Source organism: Ursus americanus, chromosome 27, assembly GCF_024610735.1.
Source record: "Ursus americanus isolate L20-20 chromosome 27, mUrsAme1.1.p, whole genome shotgun sequence".
Lineage (NCBI taxonomy): Eukaryota > Metazoa > Chordata > Mammalia > Carnivora > Ursidae > Ursus > Ursus americanus.
Genome location: NC_142153.1, coordinates 10,407,014 through 10,424,270, shown reverse-complemented (window position 1 = coordinate 10,424,270; position 17,257 = coordinate 10,407,014). Strand labels below are relative to the sequence as shown.

Sequence of the window (17,257 nt, the reverse complement as noted above, 5' to 3'; positions counted from 1 at the left end):
GTTCTTCACAATGTGGAAGCTGGACCGGTCTTTTTGTAAACTAATCTCAAAAGTGACATCCCATAGCTTTTACCATAGTCTCTTTAGAAGTGAGTCCCCAGGTCCAGCCTAGACTCAAGGGAAGATTACATGAGAGGAGAGTACCAGCATGGTGGGGGTCATCGGGCGCCATGTTTGAGACTGCCCACCACAAGTGGCTTCTGGCTGTAGTGAAAGATCTACCCCAGGATAGTGTTTCTGGCGGAACCGTGGACTCCTGTCGGCAGGGTAGGCTGCTTCCTCCAGATGCTGCTTGAAACAGGCGCTGTCAGCTTGTGGCTTTCTCATTCCCATTTTTGTGGCCTAAGCCGGCGTTTTCTGTATCAGGCGCGTCTCCATGAAGCTAAATGCAAAAATTATGCGTGAATTTTTGAGCATTTTCTAGAGAAACAGTGAGTTGTAATGACCATGAAAAGTTTAAAAGCCACTGGTCTAAGTTGACTTTGGGCTTTCCGTTCAGTCTTCGTTCAAACAGGACACCAGAGAACTGATTAATTATAACCAATAACTAACTGATTCGTTTATACAGACTCTTATGAGTGTTGAGATTATTGCCAGGTCACTTGGGCTGGTATTTTGGATGTTACTAGATCAGCTTTTTTCTTATTTACACAAAAATGTTTGCTTACACAGGTGGGAGGAAATAGCTGCCAAAAATGCCCGTTAGGAAAGAGAAGGGAATGAAGTCCACGTTCATGTGAAAAAATATTAACCACCGTGGCTTTCTGGAACCTGAGTGTACGATAAAAGCAAGCTGCTGCATCAGAAGGGAACTGAAAACTTAACAGCAAGGAAGAATCCAAAAAGTGAAAGTACAGGCACAGACCTGGACTTCACCTGTGGCCACTTTGTACAGGGACCATTCGTGCTGTCCACCTGACAGCATCGCTGGGCAGGGCGGGACGTCACTACAGAGCAACTGAAGTTCCTGGTGGCCCTGAATCATTCTGGGGGTGGGGGTAGGGGAGTCAGCATTCGGATGTGCTTGCCATTTCTGCTTCCTGAGGCCTGAAAGTTACTAGTCCATTTTAGAAACATTTCCATCCAAAGTGACTAAGGAGGTACATGAAATTATCAATATGTTTAAAAGTTGATACTTCAGTATGTTTAAAAGTTGATACTTTTTTTTGGAAAAGTTACGTGGAATGCATCATCCCCAGAAACCCCCTGAAAAATGAGACATTTTTCCTTTTCATGCATGTGATTCTTTGGTGACCGGTCACTGTGACAATCACACTTTCTCCTTTTTGGATAAGAAGAAAACTTCACTAGGCTCTCTGTTAAATGGAAGTTAACTCGCTCTCCCAACCCCCATGTTCATTAGCGTACTTTTTCCTTTAGATAGTACTGTAACTAGATTTTTTTTTTTTAAGTTTCCCCTGCTGTGTTTTTGTCTTCAAACATGTTTTTTAACATTGTAACCAATTGAGTAATGAGGAAGTTATTGAAGGATGCTTGGGGTTAGGAAGCTGAAGGCTGAAGGTATTAAGTTTAACTTCTTGCCCCCGCAGGGACTGTTGGAGTCCTCTGTGGAGAAGGCCCCCGTGTCTGTGGCCTGTGGAGGGGAGAGCCCCCTGGATGGCATCTGCCTCAGTGAATCAGATAAGACAGCCGTGCTCACCCTCATAAGAGAGGAGGTAAAGGCCCTCGTGTTCTGTCCACTTATCACTCCCTGTCTTTGTGAAGCCCGTGCGCCGGCAGGGAGATCCCATCTCTGTTGGGCTTGTGTTTTCCCCGCTGGAAGTTCTGATTTCCTGCAGCTTGTGTAGCTCATAGAAAGGGTTCCCTGTAAAACTCTCATTGGTGCTGGAGTCCCGGGGAAAAGCTGACGCCGCTTCTTTATCTTTGAGCGTTGAAGTTTTTTAAATATCAAATTCTGCCAACTCTTCCCACATATGTAACTAAATCAGTGCCTTCGTTTAACAGACTTGCAATAATATAAAATTGCTTCCCGCTTTAAGCCATTCTTTAATTAAACACATCAACGCTTCCTTTCCTGTGTCTCTTGAACAGCCTCTGTTCAAAATAGATTACTGCTGGGCCTCTTCTGGGTGATCAGAGAAATATGGAAGATGCAGTCGTGTGCTCTTAGTCAGTTACCACCCTCTCCCGTTATATTTCTGTGCTGTATTTTATGTGTTTGGTTTGTGTGTTTCTTGATGATTCCACCTTTTTTTTTAAGAAGGGAATTCCCTTGGTGTAGCAATGTGATTTTTATAATACAATGAGAGTAGTTAAGAACCTCATATAAAAGTCTTTTAAAGCTTTAAAAAATAGCATTAGATTCTTAATGAGGGATGTCAGCTGATCCCCTTGTCAGAACTTGGGAGCAGTGGTGAGGCCTACCAGAATCTTATCAATGAAAAGACGACCTCACCTCCCTCCCGAGAGTGCAGCGATGAGATGACCGCCTAATGGAGCAGAGCAAGGATGTGCCTCGTCCCCTGAAGCAGACGGGCTGGCTGTTAGGTTCTTGAGATTCTGGTTAAAGGCACCAAAAGAAAGACTGTATCAATTAGAGAGAAGCATGGAGAAGTATAATAGAGGGAGAACAGCGATGCCCGTCTAAGCTCTGTTCAGGCACGTGGAGTTTGAGGTGATGATTTAGCAAGGGCATCCCAAACAGGGATACGGGTGCTGGTCCGACGAGCAAGAGCCTGCCGGCGATGAGCTACAGGTGCGTCTGGCTGGAGGCTTTGAGTGTCTGAGCCCTTAGTTATGACTCCGTTCTTATCAAGCAGTCAGAAATCTCTGTAGAAAGAGGATGTGCTAGTCATGCTAATGGTCTGATGCTGTCGTAGTTCTGTTTCTTATGCTAAGTACGATTATACTTTGACTAAGGTGAGCCTCTGCCAGGCCGATGGCTCTTCCTCTGGGGCCCTGTCCCAGTCATGGTTCTGGGCCTGCAGAGCCAGACCTGGACCTGCGTAAAGTTCGCAGAGATTGTGATTATCACTTGGAACTTCCCTGGGAGATGTTCCGTTCACCTCTACTCTGGGGGCTGCATCTCCATCATCCCGTGTGGCAGAAAGGACATTTTCCCAAATGCTTGTGAGCATTACCCACAGATGTTGGGGCTTTATATTCCCAACGTAGCTGGAATGTCTTGGGATGGACCTGGCTGTGTGTTTCCAGTTTCCAGTCTTAAAGTCAAACTGTAATGGATTCAGGAGGTAAAACCAAGCTTTATCTCTATTATAATTTAGATAATCACTAAGGAAATTGAAGCAAATGAATGGAAGAAAAAATACGAAGAAACCCGACAAGAAGTCTTGGAGATGAGGTTAGATTAGAGGTTTGGGGGAGGGGTTGGGTACCTTTATGCATTATTAGATTTAGTAGTAATCTAAGTATTTGCTTACCCCAGAACCAGCTGTTGAGAACTAGATGGCATTGATATTTGCAACTTAATTTGTGATTGACAGTGTTTTTTAATGAGTGCTGCTGACCAGTTATTCAAATAGTGTAGCTTCCTGTGGGTTGTTGAGAACATTACAAGTAAGCAGAACCCACAAAATTCTCATCTTATGAAGAGACATCAATTTATGTGAAAAAATCCACTTACACTACAGGATAATAAGATTTATTGACATATTCAGTTATGGAGGCATTGTAATTCATACTACTTTTCTAAAATCAGTGATTCATGATGGCTTCAAATTTCATAACCACAAAATAGATTAGAAAAGCATGTTAACAGGAAACAAAATCGATTGACCTTAAATTGAAATCTTTTTATTTTTGCTGCTCATTCCCTGGAAAGGAGAATTAGAAGCTGTGAAATAATTAAACATAGCATCAAAGAAGAAGAAAAAAGCATAATTTATACACTGGTACAGTCAGCACTTGAATGATAAAGAAGCATTTTATTTTATTTATTTATTTATTTATTTATTTATTTATTTTTTTTTTTTTTAAGATTTTATTTATTTATTTGACAGAGAGACAGCCAGCGAGAGAGGGAACACAAGCAGGGGGAGTGGGAGAGGAAGAAGCAGGCTCATAGCGGAAGAGCCCGATGTGGGGCTCGATCCCATAACGCCGGGATCACGCCCTGAGCCGAAGGCAGACGCTCAACCGCTGTGCCACCCAGGCGCCCCAATGAAGAAGCATTTTAATTATGCCCACTCGAATTGTAGCTCTTCTGTTATTCGCTTTGTGAGCATTTACTGGGCGTGAGGTCCCGTGCTGGGTGTGGCGGAGAGGAGGGGACAGCCCCTGCCCTTAGCTTACAATGGCCGTCGGAAGAAACACGGACCAAAGTGACGGGCACCACCAGTGAGGGGCGGGGGAGCTGTCATTTCTCACCGAGGGGTCACGGGGAAGAGCACTCATCTCTGGACAGGGTCAGGGAAACTTCACTGCACTTCGCCAGAAAGAAAGGTTAACACGACAGGGTGATCTTTAAAGTCTTTGAATAACTGAAATGCTTTTGGAACTAGGACAGTAAAACGGACTGGATCAGAGAGCACAGACTGCCCAAAAGGGTGGATGGGGGCCAGAAAAGCCTGAACTCAGATCAGACTCCTTAGGAAAAACACCAAGAATGTCACTTATTTTGTAAAAGATTGATTTGTCCAGGCAAAATTAATGTATTGCCTTGAAGTCATTTACAGGAGGTGCAAAGAGAAAGTGAAGGCAGTTTCTATAAATAGAATAAAATAAATCGAATGGAAGGCTTGTTAAACATAAAATCTTCGGAAAAACCTTTTTGAACATCAACAAATCTTACAGTAATATATAGATATAAAAAGCTCCAAAGCAGATAACTGGGTTATATAAATTTGTTCATTTGAACATCGTTCACATATTCATTGAACATCATATGCGATGTTCAAATGTTCATTTGTTAATGTGTTTAATTGTTTAGGGCAGCATTTCTCCAACTTCCATTGAAAATTCTCTTCTGATAATCCTTTTTTTTAAAGGAAAATTGTGGCTGAATATGAAAAGACCATTGCCCAAATGATTGGTAAGGACATTTTTTTTTTTTAAGATTTTATTTGTTTATTTGAGACAGAGAGCACGTACGGGCGTGAGCGGGGGAGGGTCAGAGGAAGAAGGAGAGAGGAATCTCAAGCAGACTCCCACTGAGCGGGGAGCCAGACTTGGGGCTCAGTCTCCCAACCCTGAGATCATGACCTGAGCCGAAACCAAGAGGTGGATGCTTAACCCACTGAGCCACCCAGAAGCTCCTGGACTTTTTTTTTCTGTGGTGTGACCCATAGGTTCCCTAGGTGATTCCGAATACAAGCTCCCATTTGTCCCTCGTTTAGATTCAGCTGATGCTCACTGTTTGCAGTGGTTCCGTTCTACAGAGTTGCCACAAACACTGAATTAGCAAATACCAAGCCATTGCTTTGGGGGAAGTACAGAGCGAGGTTCCTGCGGGCCTCTGGTCCCGACAGCTTTGTCAATACGTAGCCTTGTCTTCTGTATTCCTGTTTAAAGACATCTGGTTTAATGTCGGTTCATTAACATTGAACTCATGGCCCGCAGTGCTGTAGTTGGTGCCCGAATGAAGGTGATCTCACGAAGGCATTTTCTCCCTAAGGCACATCGCAGCCTTCTTGCTCTTCGAAGCCCTCGATAGCACTTCCGCGTGGCACTCGGGGACCAGTTTAGACGGCAAAATCACCCACAGAAAGCACAAAGACGCAAAAATCGTGATACTAAATAGACTAAAAAGGACACTTGTTTACAGTGTGAAACAAGGAGGCAGCGTGTCGCCCGGTGCAGCCTCAGCCAAGAATGTGACGTCAAGTGACATTTTTTGTCACTCTGCGCGTGACCGGGAATGCACCACAAGTACTGATCTGGGGTTTACAAATAAACATTAGCAAGGAGATGAACTTGCAGATAATGAGCATCAGCCGTAGTTAGGTTCATTTGAGAGGCTAGCAAACACTTGAATTCTGTGAAAAACCCGCCACCTGGCACCCAGAGTGTTGATGACCTACCCGCATCATCAGTAACCCCTGGGTGGGCTCTTCGTCGGCGTGCAGTGTCCTTACTCTGGTGCAGTTTGTACTTTTTCCCTGTACGTGACGCACTGGGACCTTTTATAAAACGACAGTGGTTGGTGCTCCTGCATTGAATTTAGAAACGACTCTGCAGCCAGTATCGTCAGGACTGACTGCCTGTCTTTCTCTGCTTAAGCGCTGATGTCATACTTTCTACGGTCCACATCACCTCATGCCTTCCCAGCGTAGGGCCTCTGCCACAGCTATTCTGATGCTGGAATATTCTCCTGCCGGGTAGCTGCATGGCTCCCACCCTCAGCTCCTTTGTGTCCCCGTTCAGAACTTTCCTCTGAGAGAGGCCACTCTATTTGAAAAAGGAACCCCACCCCTCTTGTTCCGCTTTAGTTTTCCCCCATCACTTGTCACCATCCGAATCCCCCTCTAACGTAAGTCCTTGAGAGGAACTTTGTTATGTCCGCTGCTGGGTCCCCTACCAAGGATATGGCTTAGTCACAGAGGACAGCTGATAACCATCTGTTGTATGAATCTGCCCTTACTTTTGATTGTGGTTCACAGAAGATGAACAGAGGACAAATATGACCTCTCAGAAAAGCTTCCAGCAACTGACCATGGAGAAGGAGCAGGCCCTGGCCGACCTCAACTCTGTGGAAAGGTCCCTTTCTGATCTCTTCAGGAGATATGAGAACCTGAAGGGTGTTCTGGAAGGGTTCAAGAAGGTAGCATGTCCTTTTCTTTTTGTCTCCTTAGTAGTGTATTTTCTACGTAATGGATCTTTAAACATATATGCCAGCAGTGTGGGTAGCCTTCTAAACAGGGGCTTGGGGCCCATACATCACCCGCCTTGTATCGTCTGTTCCAGTGAAGCTAGAGATTTTCTTTCCCCCTTTCTCTCTCTCTCTGGGGGTTTAGGCATCTGACCCACCAGGTGGCACATCTTGGTCGTCCCCCTTCTGGGTCAGGCCACAGCCAGAGTGTGGCAAGGAGTGTAAGAAGTGTGGAACCCCTAGGAGAATTCTAGAAATTGTTTTGATAATTCAATTTAATTTAATATTAGTAAAGGGAAAATTTAGCACTGAAAAATTCAGGCTACATATTCCAGAAGAAAATAAGTATAATGTTTCAAATTTACATGTAAGTGGGCATATTTACCCACCTTAGTTGCATACCATCAATAGGACACATGGCAGGGAACATTCTTTTTTTTTTATAGTAAAATAAAAATGAGAATGGCCAATTTACCTAAAATGAGGCTAAGGTCGCCATTTGCTTTTGAGCTCTTTTTTTTTTTTTTAATTTATTTTTTAAGTAATCTCTACACCCAACGTGGGTCTTGAACTCACAACCCCAAGTCATGGACACCAGTGACTCAGCCAGCCAGGCACCTCTGCTATTCGCTTTTGAATGACGGCCTCCCTAAACTGGGTGTATTGGTATAACTGAACCTTACTGTGTTTTGAAAATTTATACATGTAGAAATTATCTAGAATTTCTTCCGTAAGAATTATTTGTGCCTGTTTTGAATTATCAGGGAGTGTAACCTAAAGGCATCTGAATTAATTAGGTTTTCGCAAATGAAAACTCTGGTACATCAGGTTTGTCACTAGTAGAAGAAAAATAAAATGACCAGTTTCTTTTATTTTAAATTGTCACTTTGGAACAGAATGAAGAAGCCTTGAAAAAATGTGCTCAGGATTACTTAGCCAGAGTTAAACAAGAGGAACAGCGTTACCAGGCTCTGAAGATCCACGCAGAAGAAAAACTAGACAAGTGAGAGCTCGCGATAAAATCTGTTTCACGGTTCATGGTGTGGTGGGAAAGTTGAAAAAGGCCAAAAACACCCTCAAGCCTGCTGGGCAAGTCCAGGTTGCATTGGCGTGTGTGCACACACGTGCGTTTTATTATTTAATTTTTTGAATAGGTAGATCCTTCACATGGTTCAAACATTAAAAAGAATAAAAAGATACACAGTATCTCTCTCCCACCCTGTCCCACTTCCTCCCCCCCCCCCACTTCCTCACCCCAGTTAATTTGGTCATTAGTTCCTCCAGTCCTTGCAGATCTACTTTTCCCCCTCTCCGTCTCCCCCAGTTTTACGGAGATAAAGTTAACATAAATCATTGTGCAAGTTTAAGGTGTACAACCTGTTCATTTCCTCTATTTATATATCACACGACAGTAGCCTTAACTGTCACCTCCAGCACACCATGAGATCACCATTTTTTTTTTTTACTGTGGTGAGAGTCTCCCTTTGTTATGCAGATGACAGCATACTTTATTTTTTCTTCAGTTAGCAGTGTAGTTTGGAAATCTTTCCATAGCAATCCATGAAGAGCTTCCATATTTTTCTTAACAGCCATGTAATGTTCCAGTGTGAAATGTGTCATTTGTTTAACCCGACCCCTCTCCTGTGGGACACTCAGGTTATTTACCATCCACTACAAACAGGGCTGCAGTAAGGAACCTTGGATTATTTTCATTGGGCATGCATTTGGTGAGCTGGTTGTATGTTGGAAAAGGAATTGCTGGGCCAAAGAATCTATGAATTTGTAATTATGATAAATGTTGTCAAATTGCCCTCATTCAACTTTCATCAGTTTGTCCCTACATGAAGTATGAGAGCTTCTCTTCTCCCTACAGCTTGGCCGACAGACCAGATTTTTGGTTTTCTGCAGGTCCAGTAGATAAAGGTGGCATTTCAGTTTATTTGGGGTGTGTTTTTTTTTTTTTTTTGATAAAAAAATAGAGCATTTATTTTATTCAGTGTAGTTTTGATTGTGTTTATCTTACAAGTAAAATTGAACATATTTTAGCAACTGTCTATATGCTGTCTATAAACTGTCTATAAAATGAATATATTTTACCTTGAATGATTCTATTCTTTGCCCAGTTTTCTATTACCAGTTTATATATTGTATATATAAATATATTATTATATTTATGCACTAAGGATGCCATCCCTTTGTGATATGAGTTGTGAATGGTTTTTCTAATTTGTCTTTTGTCTGCTAGTATTTTTGATATGCGGGAATTTATTTTCATGTAGTGAAATTTGTCAGTCATTTCTTTTATTCAGGATTTTCTGTCGTGGTAACAAAGATCTTCTCTGGGCTGGATATAAATATTCTCCCGTGTTTTCCTTCTAATACTCTTATGGCTTTTTTTTTTTTTTAACCCTTAAATCTGGCACATTTGGAATTTATCCTGGGGAACAGTCTGAAGAATGCTTCCAACTTCTTTTTAACTAAAAAGCAATACCTGCTTGTACTTTTGCTATCTGTCATCTTCATATTTGTAAAACATTTCAAGTTCCCCTCTCTCATTCTTGCTCCCAGGCGTACTGCTTTCAAAGGTTTAGTGTGTATCCTTCCAGTGTTTTCTTTGTGCCTTTACAAATATTACCCAAAATGGCTTTAGACTTTTTTTTTTTTATAATATCGGAGTCCTAAAATACAAATTTCCTTTTCTACTTAATAATATGTCATAGCCATTTTCCATGTCAAAACATATAGTTCTGTCTAGCTATTTTACTAGATTGTAGGATTATTCCATTCCTTTATTGATGGGCATTTAGATAGTTTCAGGCTTTTTCTGTCGTAAACCATGCTGCAGTGAACATCCTTGTTGCACACAGTTGTGCAAAGTGGGAGTCTTGCTGCGGATACGTTACTTCAAGGGAATCCCTGGGTCAGAAGATGTGTGCGTTTTAAATCATAATAGTTGCAATCATATCACCGTCCACAAAGACAGCGCCAGTTTTCATTACCCCCATCAGCTGGTGAGCCTGTCCGTTTCCTTGTATCTTGGCCATCATAGAATAAGATCATCCTGCTTAATATTTGCCAGTCTGATAACTTTTAAAATTTTATCATTTAAATTTGCGTGCCTCTGACTACTACTGAGTTCTTAGCATGCTTTCATCAATTAATTGTCTATTTATCAATTGACATTTATGGCTTTTAAAATTTCTTCTGTATCTCATTAGTAAAGTCACTTTAAGTTCTAGTGTCGGATGTCAGTGGTTAGTGTCCTCACTCTCTAGCTGTGACAATCCTGCAGATGACCCTGCCTGCTATTATCCTAAGTTAAAAAAAAAAAATCCAAGATTGCTGTAGAAACTGTCACATGATTCCCTTTTCTAGTGACATATAAATTTTGAACTCACTGTGGCCTGTGAGATTAATTCTACCACTGGTTTGCACCTTGGAAATTTCCTTAGCAGTTGTGTGTCAGTTGAATATTTATAAATTTAAATGGAATGATTTAGGTCACCGACGTTTCCCTTACTGTGTTGTCATTTCTTTTAGTCTGTGTCTCACAGACGTCCGCGGTTAGTATCTTGGTTCCTTACCTATGACTGATGACTAACCAGGTGCTTCTTGTCCCTTTATCCTGCAAACAAAACACCACAAACAGAGCCAATGAAGAGATCGCTCAGGTTCGAACGAAAGCAAAGGCCGAGAGCGCAGCTCTCCATGCCGGACTCCGGAAGGAGCAGATGAAGGTGGAGTCCCTGGAAAGAGCCCTCCAGCAGAAGGTACACAGAGGGTGTGGTGTGACGACCGGAGAGCCACTTGGTTTTCCCTCTTGGCAGTGGCTAGCTTGTAGTGGATTTGGATGAAAGAGAAGCCTTGTCTTTTTGCCCAGACACTTTGATCCAGCTCCTCTGGGAACGGATTCAGGTGGACACAAACAAGGCAGACCATTAATTCCCAGGCACATGAGTAGGAAACGTCCCCAGGCAGGATGCAGAGAGGAAATTGCATTCACTAAAGTTTAGGGGACCAGACGCTTCTTAGGCTGTGAGGCTATCTCTTCTTCTTTCTTCTTGTTTTTTTATGTAATACACGAAGCCATCTTGCCCCCGCATTGCAACTTTACCCTCCCGGGGACATGGGCAACGTCTGGAGGTGTATTTAGTTGTCACGACTGGCATCTCATTCGTGGAGGCCAGAAATGCTACTGAACATCGAACAACGCACAGGACAGTCCCTACAACAGACTGGTCTGGCCCAAAACGTCAGTGGAGCCGTGGTTGAGAAATTCTGCTCTATGTAGATAAAAATCAGGTCCCTCTTTCTCAGTATTCGGTGATTCTTGGACTTCATTTTTTTGGTGTGCTTCTGGTGTTTTTCCTACTGTGTCTCCAATTCTGGACTCATGCCTGTGGCATCCCTTCAGCTGGGGGCAAGGGTTTCTACCATGGGGTTTGCTAACCCGTAGCCCGTGTTCCCTGGGATACTCAGACTCCAGAATCCCAGGTCCCTGGAGGTGCTCATGGGCCGAGTGAGGTCCCAGATGCCTGTGTTTGTAACAAGTATTGTGGGTAATTCCTGTGATAACAAGAAAATTTGAGAACTAGGAGGTTCATGGACGAGCTGCAGAGGGCCGGTGGTTACCCTCATCCCCTCCTCAACTGGAGCATGACTTTGTGAACTCAGGAACATTTTTCAGGGGAGAAGGGTCCCTTTCTTTAAAGGGTCTCTGATGTAGAAAAGTTACGAAGCACTGAGCTAGGATGTCAAGGCAGAGCATAGCCAGTCTTCGGACTATTTGGTTGTAATTGCCTTGATCTCAGAATACGAAGTGGCCTACATAACCATGTCGTTTGTCTTTCAGAACCAAGAAATCGAGGAACTAACGAAAATCTGCGACGAGCTGATTGCGAAGCTGGGGAAGACTGACTGAGTTTCCCCCCGTTAGCTCAGCAGATCTGCATTTGGCTGCTTTTCTCTTAACCACAGTTATCTTGCCTTATCCAGGAATAATTGTCCCTTTGCAGAGTTAAAAAAAAAAAAAAAAAAAACAACAAGAACTTTAGAAAAGCACATGCCTACTGCTGCCTGTCCCGCTTTGCTGCCGACAAACAGCCCCGGAAGGAACCCTAGAGCACCGCATAGTCCCGGGAGGAGTGGCGTCCGAGCGCTGTCCGCCGACAGGTTTGGTCAGGCTGCTAAGTTTGGGGTCGTGATTTCTCTGTCTTTTGTCCGTTTGCTTTTCTGAGCACGTTGAATTTGGGATTTTGTGGCTCCTGTTTGGGTCATCTGCTGTCCACCACCTGTCTGAATTTTTTGGTGACTTATTTATCTCATCTTTTAAATGTAGTGTTCAACATCAGTGGTTTTATTGGAGGGAGGAAATAATCTGGCCTATTGTTACTTGTAGTTTATAAACAAGAAGGGACTCTGAGTACCCGTTTCTACACACACACACACACACACACACACACACACACACACGTATGTTTATATATGTGCTGTTTTGTTGTCTGAAGCAGAGTCAGATAAGAGCTTCTCCACACAAGAGTGTATTTCCATAAATGTAAAACCCTGTTTTGAAATAGAGTCGTGGCCCAGAATGCCAACCTCAGAATTCGGGGCATTGAAGGTGCGAAGACCCCAGACTCAGGTTTTACGTCTGGGGGAGACATTTTGCCACAGTGTTTCTTTGCACACTGTTCAGCCCTGACCACGGTGGCCCCTTTGGGGTCAGTCCCCAGACTGCACGAAGGGCAGCGCTGGCAGGACTCCCTCCAAGCCGAGGTTTGGCAAGTCTGTCCCAGAGCCGTTCTGTCTCCTCTGCTTCTATTTGTTGCTACAGAATCAGCATTGACCCTTCATCATCTTTCTATTTCAAAAATGCAAACAAAGTCTACTTGTAAAAGGCTTAGGCGATCTCATTGAGTTAAAAGGTAACTGTAATCCTGCCAGCAATTGTAAGGTGAAGAAACAGTTGGTTTTTTACGAGTGTGGTGCATTGTTATTTGGATTTTTTTTTTTTAAGGCAAAAAATCCTTTCAAACTTAGTAGAATGTTTAACAAAACGGGCTATAAAAATCATGTGACCCACTCCAACAATCAGCACATTTTAAATATTGTTAAACAAAGGGCATTTGGATCCCGGAGGAGAGGAGTGCAGGGAGCAGAGCCCCGCTCACTAAACCAAATTCCTCAAGCTCTTCCTGGATGTGGGTCAGAGTGATGGGGCCATTAACCCCGAGGCGGAGATTTTCCATGTAACGCCAGTGAACCCCCTTCCATCTGGTAGACAGAACCAAACCCATGCGGCGTCTGAAAGCACTCTTGTCTTAATCTTACACCCTGAAAGTCTTCATGGTGATATGCACTATATTCAGTACATGTAAGTTTTCGTACCTTTCCTGTAAAAACTCTTGCATGATCCAACTTCAGCAATGATTGTGCCTAGTGGAGAACCTCTGTAGATCTTTAAAAATGCATTTTTCTTTAGCAGTGTACTATTCACATGGGTGCAGTCTTTAGCCCCAGGGAGGTCCCTAATGTCTTTTAAAGCTAGAAGTCACGTCTTACCAATATGCATTTATCGTAATTGGTGCTTAGGCTGTATTTTAAAGCCTACTGTCTTAATATTTTGTACAAAAAAGAACAACAGAAATGATCTGCGGTCGGAGAAGTGACTTGACAATCATGTGGGCTCTGAAAGCAGTCGCTGTGGTTCAGTGTGAGGGCGACACTACAGTCACAGTATCGATGACGTGCAAGTGTCTCCAGCTGGTGGAACTGATCTCTCTCAGTCCTCCGCTACTAGGGAAGTTAACTTTGCGTTTTGCAGAAAGAAGCGTTGCTAAACCTTTTTGCTGCTGTGTTTTGGTGAGATATCCATGTTTATTTGTTTTATATTGATCTGTTTGAGGCATGAAAGGCTTATAGCGGTCTCCATCCTAAATCCACAGTCCTCCGTTTAGGCTTCTTATGTATATAAAAAAAGTAGCTGTGTGTTAAAACCAAGGTGACGACAATCCTTCCGTAGCACGCTGGTGGAAGAGACCCCCTAAAAAGACCCCAGTGAATGAGGTTGCCGCACAAGGACCATGAAAAGGCCCTGGTTAAGCAGTGTCCGCCGCTGGCTTCTCAGCCATGGCCGGTACAGGGAATGTTCTTCCTCCTCACTTAATAGATGTTCTCCAACAAGAATAAAAATGTAGCTTGTTCAGGTGGCAAATCAAGAGAATATCCTGGGCAGAAGTGTGTTTGTTTTTCTTTAAAAATAAGCAAAAGAAAAAAAACTTTCAAAGTTCTAAAGAGTAAGAATATAGCCTAGAGTTTTGTTTCAAAGCGTACGAGGGTCATGACTTGTTAGGTTGGCGGTAATAAACCCCGTTGACAAGAGCGGGAAGGGGAGGTGAAAGGAAGCTGCTGTCCCAGCTGGGTGTGAGGGTATTAGGTGATCAGTCTTGTTGAGGCTCTGAACCCAGAGCTATTTCTTAAGGTTTTGACTTTGCCAAAGTGTAGATAGTCTTTATCTAAAAGTATTTTAATGGGAAGATTTAGCGTGAGACAGACTGAACAGTTGGTCACTTGGTTGGCTGGTCAGTTACAGTCAGACCTCCTGAGGTTTACTTAATTTGGAGAAGCTCCTGGAAGCCAGTGACCTGCCTAAACCTTTTGTTCTGTAAAACTGTTCTGGAAATATTGAGAAGCCCGGTTTTCTCACGTGGTTTCTGGCTTCTTCAGACCCAGCCCAAATTAGGAAGTGCAGGAGCACATGACGGTGAAAAACTCTGAGGATCTGGCAGCCTTCCAGAATGATATGGAATCTAAGGGGAGATTTACGTTTCATTTTGGAGGCTAGCTCAAGCTGAGCTTTCTTTCCAGCCAGTTACCCTTCCTTCCTATCCCACAGTTTGTGCCACCCTCCCACAAACACTTAGATATTTATGAGACAGCCCTGACTGAGTGCTGTTTATATACGGGCAGCACCAGGTGCCCCGAACGTTCCTGGGCTGACTAAGCAGCCAGGGTGAAACACTCATTTTCCATCAAGGCAGGTAACAAGAGGGCCCAGCGGTGGCTCTGCGGCTCAGAATAGAATTACAAAGAGCAGGCCTTGGGAAGTCTGGTGTGCCGTGGTCGGAGATGATTCAGCACACCCTTTTTTGGTGGGGCAGAAGCTCTAACACTCCCTGTTTATTTCCTTTGGTTCTTCACTACCAGCGGTAGCCGGCTCCAGAGTCGTCCACGACCGTCGTCCCTCTGTAGTCCGTGACCGTGCGAGCTTGCTCTCGGATGACGTGGGTTTCTTACTTTATCCTCTTGTTGGCAAGAGAGAAACTAGGTGTTGAAAGATTAAATGATTTAGGCAAAGGATTTTAAAGTAAAGATGTATATATTCTAAAGAATTTAAAAGATAACAGATTATTATTGCTTATAAAAGAATCAAATATAGTCTGGGAATCCCAGAATGCCAAGCCAAAGGTCTAAGAAGTCATCTTCAAAGATTTTTAGGAAGTAGCATTTTGAGGAGACTTCTGTCCAAAAAGGTTTGACTGGCCTCCAGATTCCAGTGGCTTTAGGAAAGCAATGGATCACTCAAACCTCGGGTCTCCCACAGTAAAGGTAAAGGAACTGATACTCTAGACACTTCTCTCGAAGGGTCTCCTCTGGAAGATGATGTCAAGGGCAGCATTTCCAGGGAAGACCCACGCCCTCGTGCCCAGAGCCAGCATTCTGGAGACTAAAGATTGCACTTTTCGTAGTTCTTTGTCCAAATGCGACCCCATTTCTGTGCCTCTTAGCATGCAGGTAGATTTGGACAAACAAGATTCCTAAGGAATGACTGTATTAACTATAATATGGTTACAGCTATTACATATATATATATATTCTGGTTATAGTTCTAATATGGAGATGTCGCGTGTGATGCTGGCCTGTGGCAGCCCGAAAAACGCTTCCAGCTCATTGGAGGAGGCCAGGCACAGAGCTGAGGTGTGGCTCGAACCTTCCCTGTGTCCCTTCTTCACTGTAGAGCTGTGAAGGTATCACTTTGTCCCCCTCTGCCTTTCAGTGGCATCTGAAATATACACAGTGTGTCCTCGTCACGTGGTTAACCCATGCTCTGTGAATAATTTCCACGTGGACACGGACAGATTTGAACTCGGACACCACGCCCAGTCCCGACACAGGGCCGCCTGCGGGTTATCGGCCCCACACGCAGCCTCCACGCCGTCCTTGTCACCCAGGGGGACGGGATCCAGGCGTTCCTTTCAGACTTCAGAGGGAGGAGCAAACCTTTGAGTGTTGCTGTTAGCAAGTGTGTGTTTGCCAGTAGATGCCCATGTGTGCTCACGTGCCAACATCTGCTTCCGCTGCGTGCCCGCGGGCGCCGAGCCGCGTGTGAGGAGCCTCTCGTCTGCAGGAGCGAGCGCTGCATCGACTACTGCTATCAGGATTGTGTTGTGTGGAAAAATCATCTACATAAATTTTATATGCACAGTACTTTCCCTTTTATATGTCAGGTAAATATTTGTAAAAGTTATACTCACACAAATGAAATTATTATAATGATTACTAATATATTTTTTCCATGTTTCATTGCCTGAATAAAAACTGTTTACCACTGTTGGATCTGGGTGTGGGAGTGTTTTTCCCTCTGGTTAGAAGTCATCTTATCCCCAAGTGTGAACATTTATGACAGCCCTGCTTTTCAGAGCTCCATATTTCAATCTAAAAATAGAACAGATGACATTTTCACGGCACTCATTTTGTGAAATTTCATGCCTTCGGTTGGGTATGTAATTAAAACAAACAAACTTTGGAATTCAGACCTTGCCGTATAAATGTCCATGCCTTCGCATCTGTGCAAACAAAGCTTTTAATTGCGTGCTTCTTGGTTTTGCTTAGAGACGGCTTGTCTGCCCTGGCATTTTTCAAGCCCTGAGAACCTAGGTCCCCTCCAGCTCTCGGACTCATTGACAGACGCAGGAGAAGCCAGGACTGTGCAAACATTGCAGAACAGCCCACAGAAAATCGTTCACGTTTTGTGTTTCTTCTAGGTTAAGCCCAGGAAAACCATTTTCAGTACTGGCCTGGCCACCTCTGTGCTTAAAGGGAGAGGGGCCTGGGCAGGAGACCTCGTAAGTTTTATTGCAGGGAAAGATCAATTAAAAGGCTAGTTACGCTCCACGTCTCAACTTGGTGGGAGACCCATTGAGGAGAGCCCGAGCCTGTTGGCCGCATCATAAGACGTTGCAGCCCCTAAAGTTCCTAAAAAGAATGTTTCTCCCTCGTGTGCTCCTGAACCGGCAGGAGGGATCCCAGCAGGAGGGATCCTGCGTTTCGCTCCGTGCTCACAGCGGTGGAAATCTCATCATTTTCTAAGCATTATTGGGAGGAAGGAGATGGAAATTACCTTCCTACTCTTACAGAGTTTTGTTCTTAGATAGCATGAGACCAAAAGCGATTTTCACACGTTTGCAAACG

At 43.7% G+C, this 17,257-nt stretch overlaps 1 protein-coding gene across 14 annotated transcripts in view; it reads left to right on the top strand.

The window, feature by feature from the left end:
• TACC1 (transforming acidic coiled-coil containing protein 1) overlaps window positions 1-16,402 on the top strand; it is a 112,066-nt gene extending 95,664 nt beyond the window's left edge. For 12 of the 14 annotated variants that reach the window (XM_045779307.2, XM_087856389.1, XM_045779310.2 and 9 more), the window contains 7 exons: window positions 1,551-1,676; window positions 3,246-3,322; window positions 4,968-5,011; window positions 6,579-6,739; window positions 7,684-7,790; window positions 10,437-10,557; window positions 11,640-16,402. In XM_045779307.2, coding sequence (XP_045635263.2) covers window positions 1,551-1,676; window positions 3,246-3,322; window positions 4,968-5,011; window positions 6,579-6,739; window positions 7,684-7,790; window positions 10,437-10,557; window positions 11,640-11,708 — 705 coding nt within the window. In that variant the 3' untranslated portion in view covers window positions 11,709-16,402. The remainder of the gene's footprint in view (window positions 1-1,550; window positions 1,677-3,245; window positions 3,323-4,967; window positions 5,012-6,578; window positions 6,740-7,683; window positions 7,791-10,436; window positions 10,558-11,639) is intronic. The other 2 variants (XM_087856388.1, XM_087856387.1) reach the window with 1 other exon arrangement.
• Window positions 16,403-17,257: the final 855 nt, after the last annotated feature.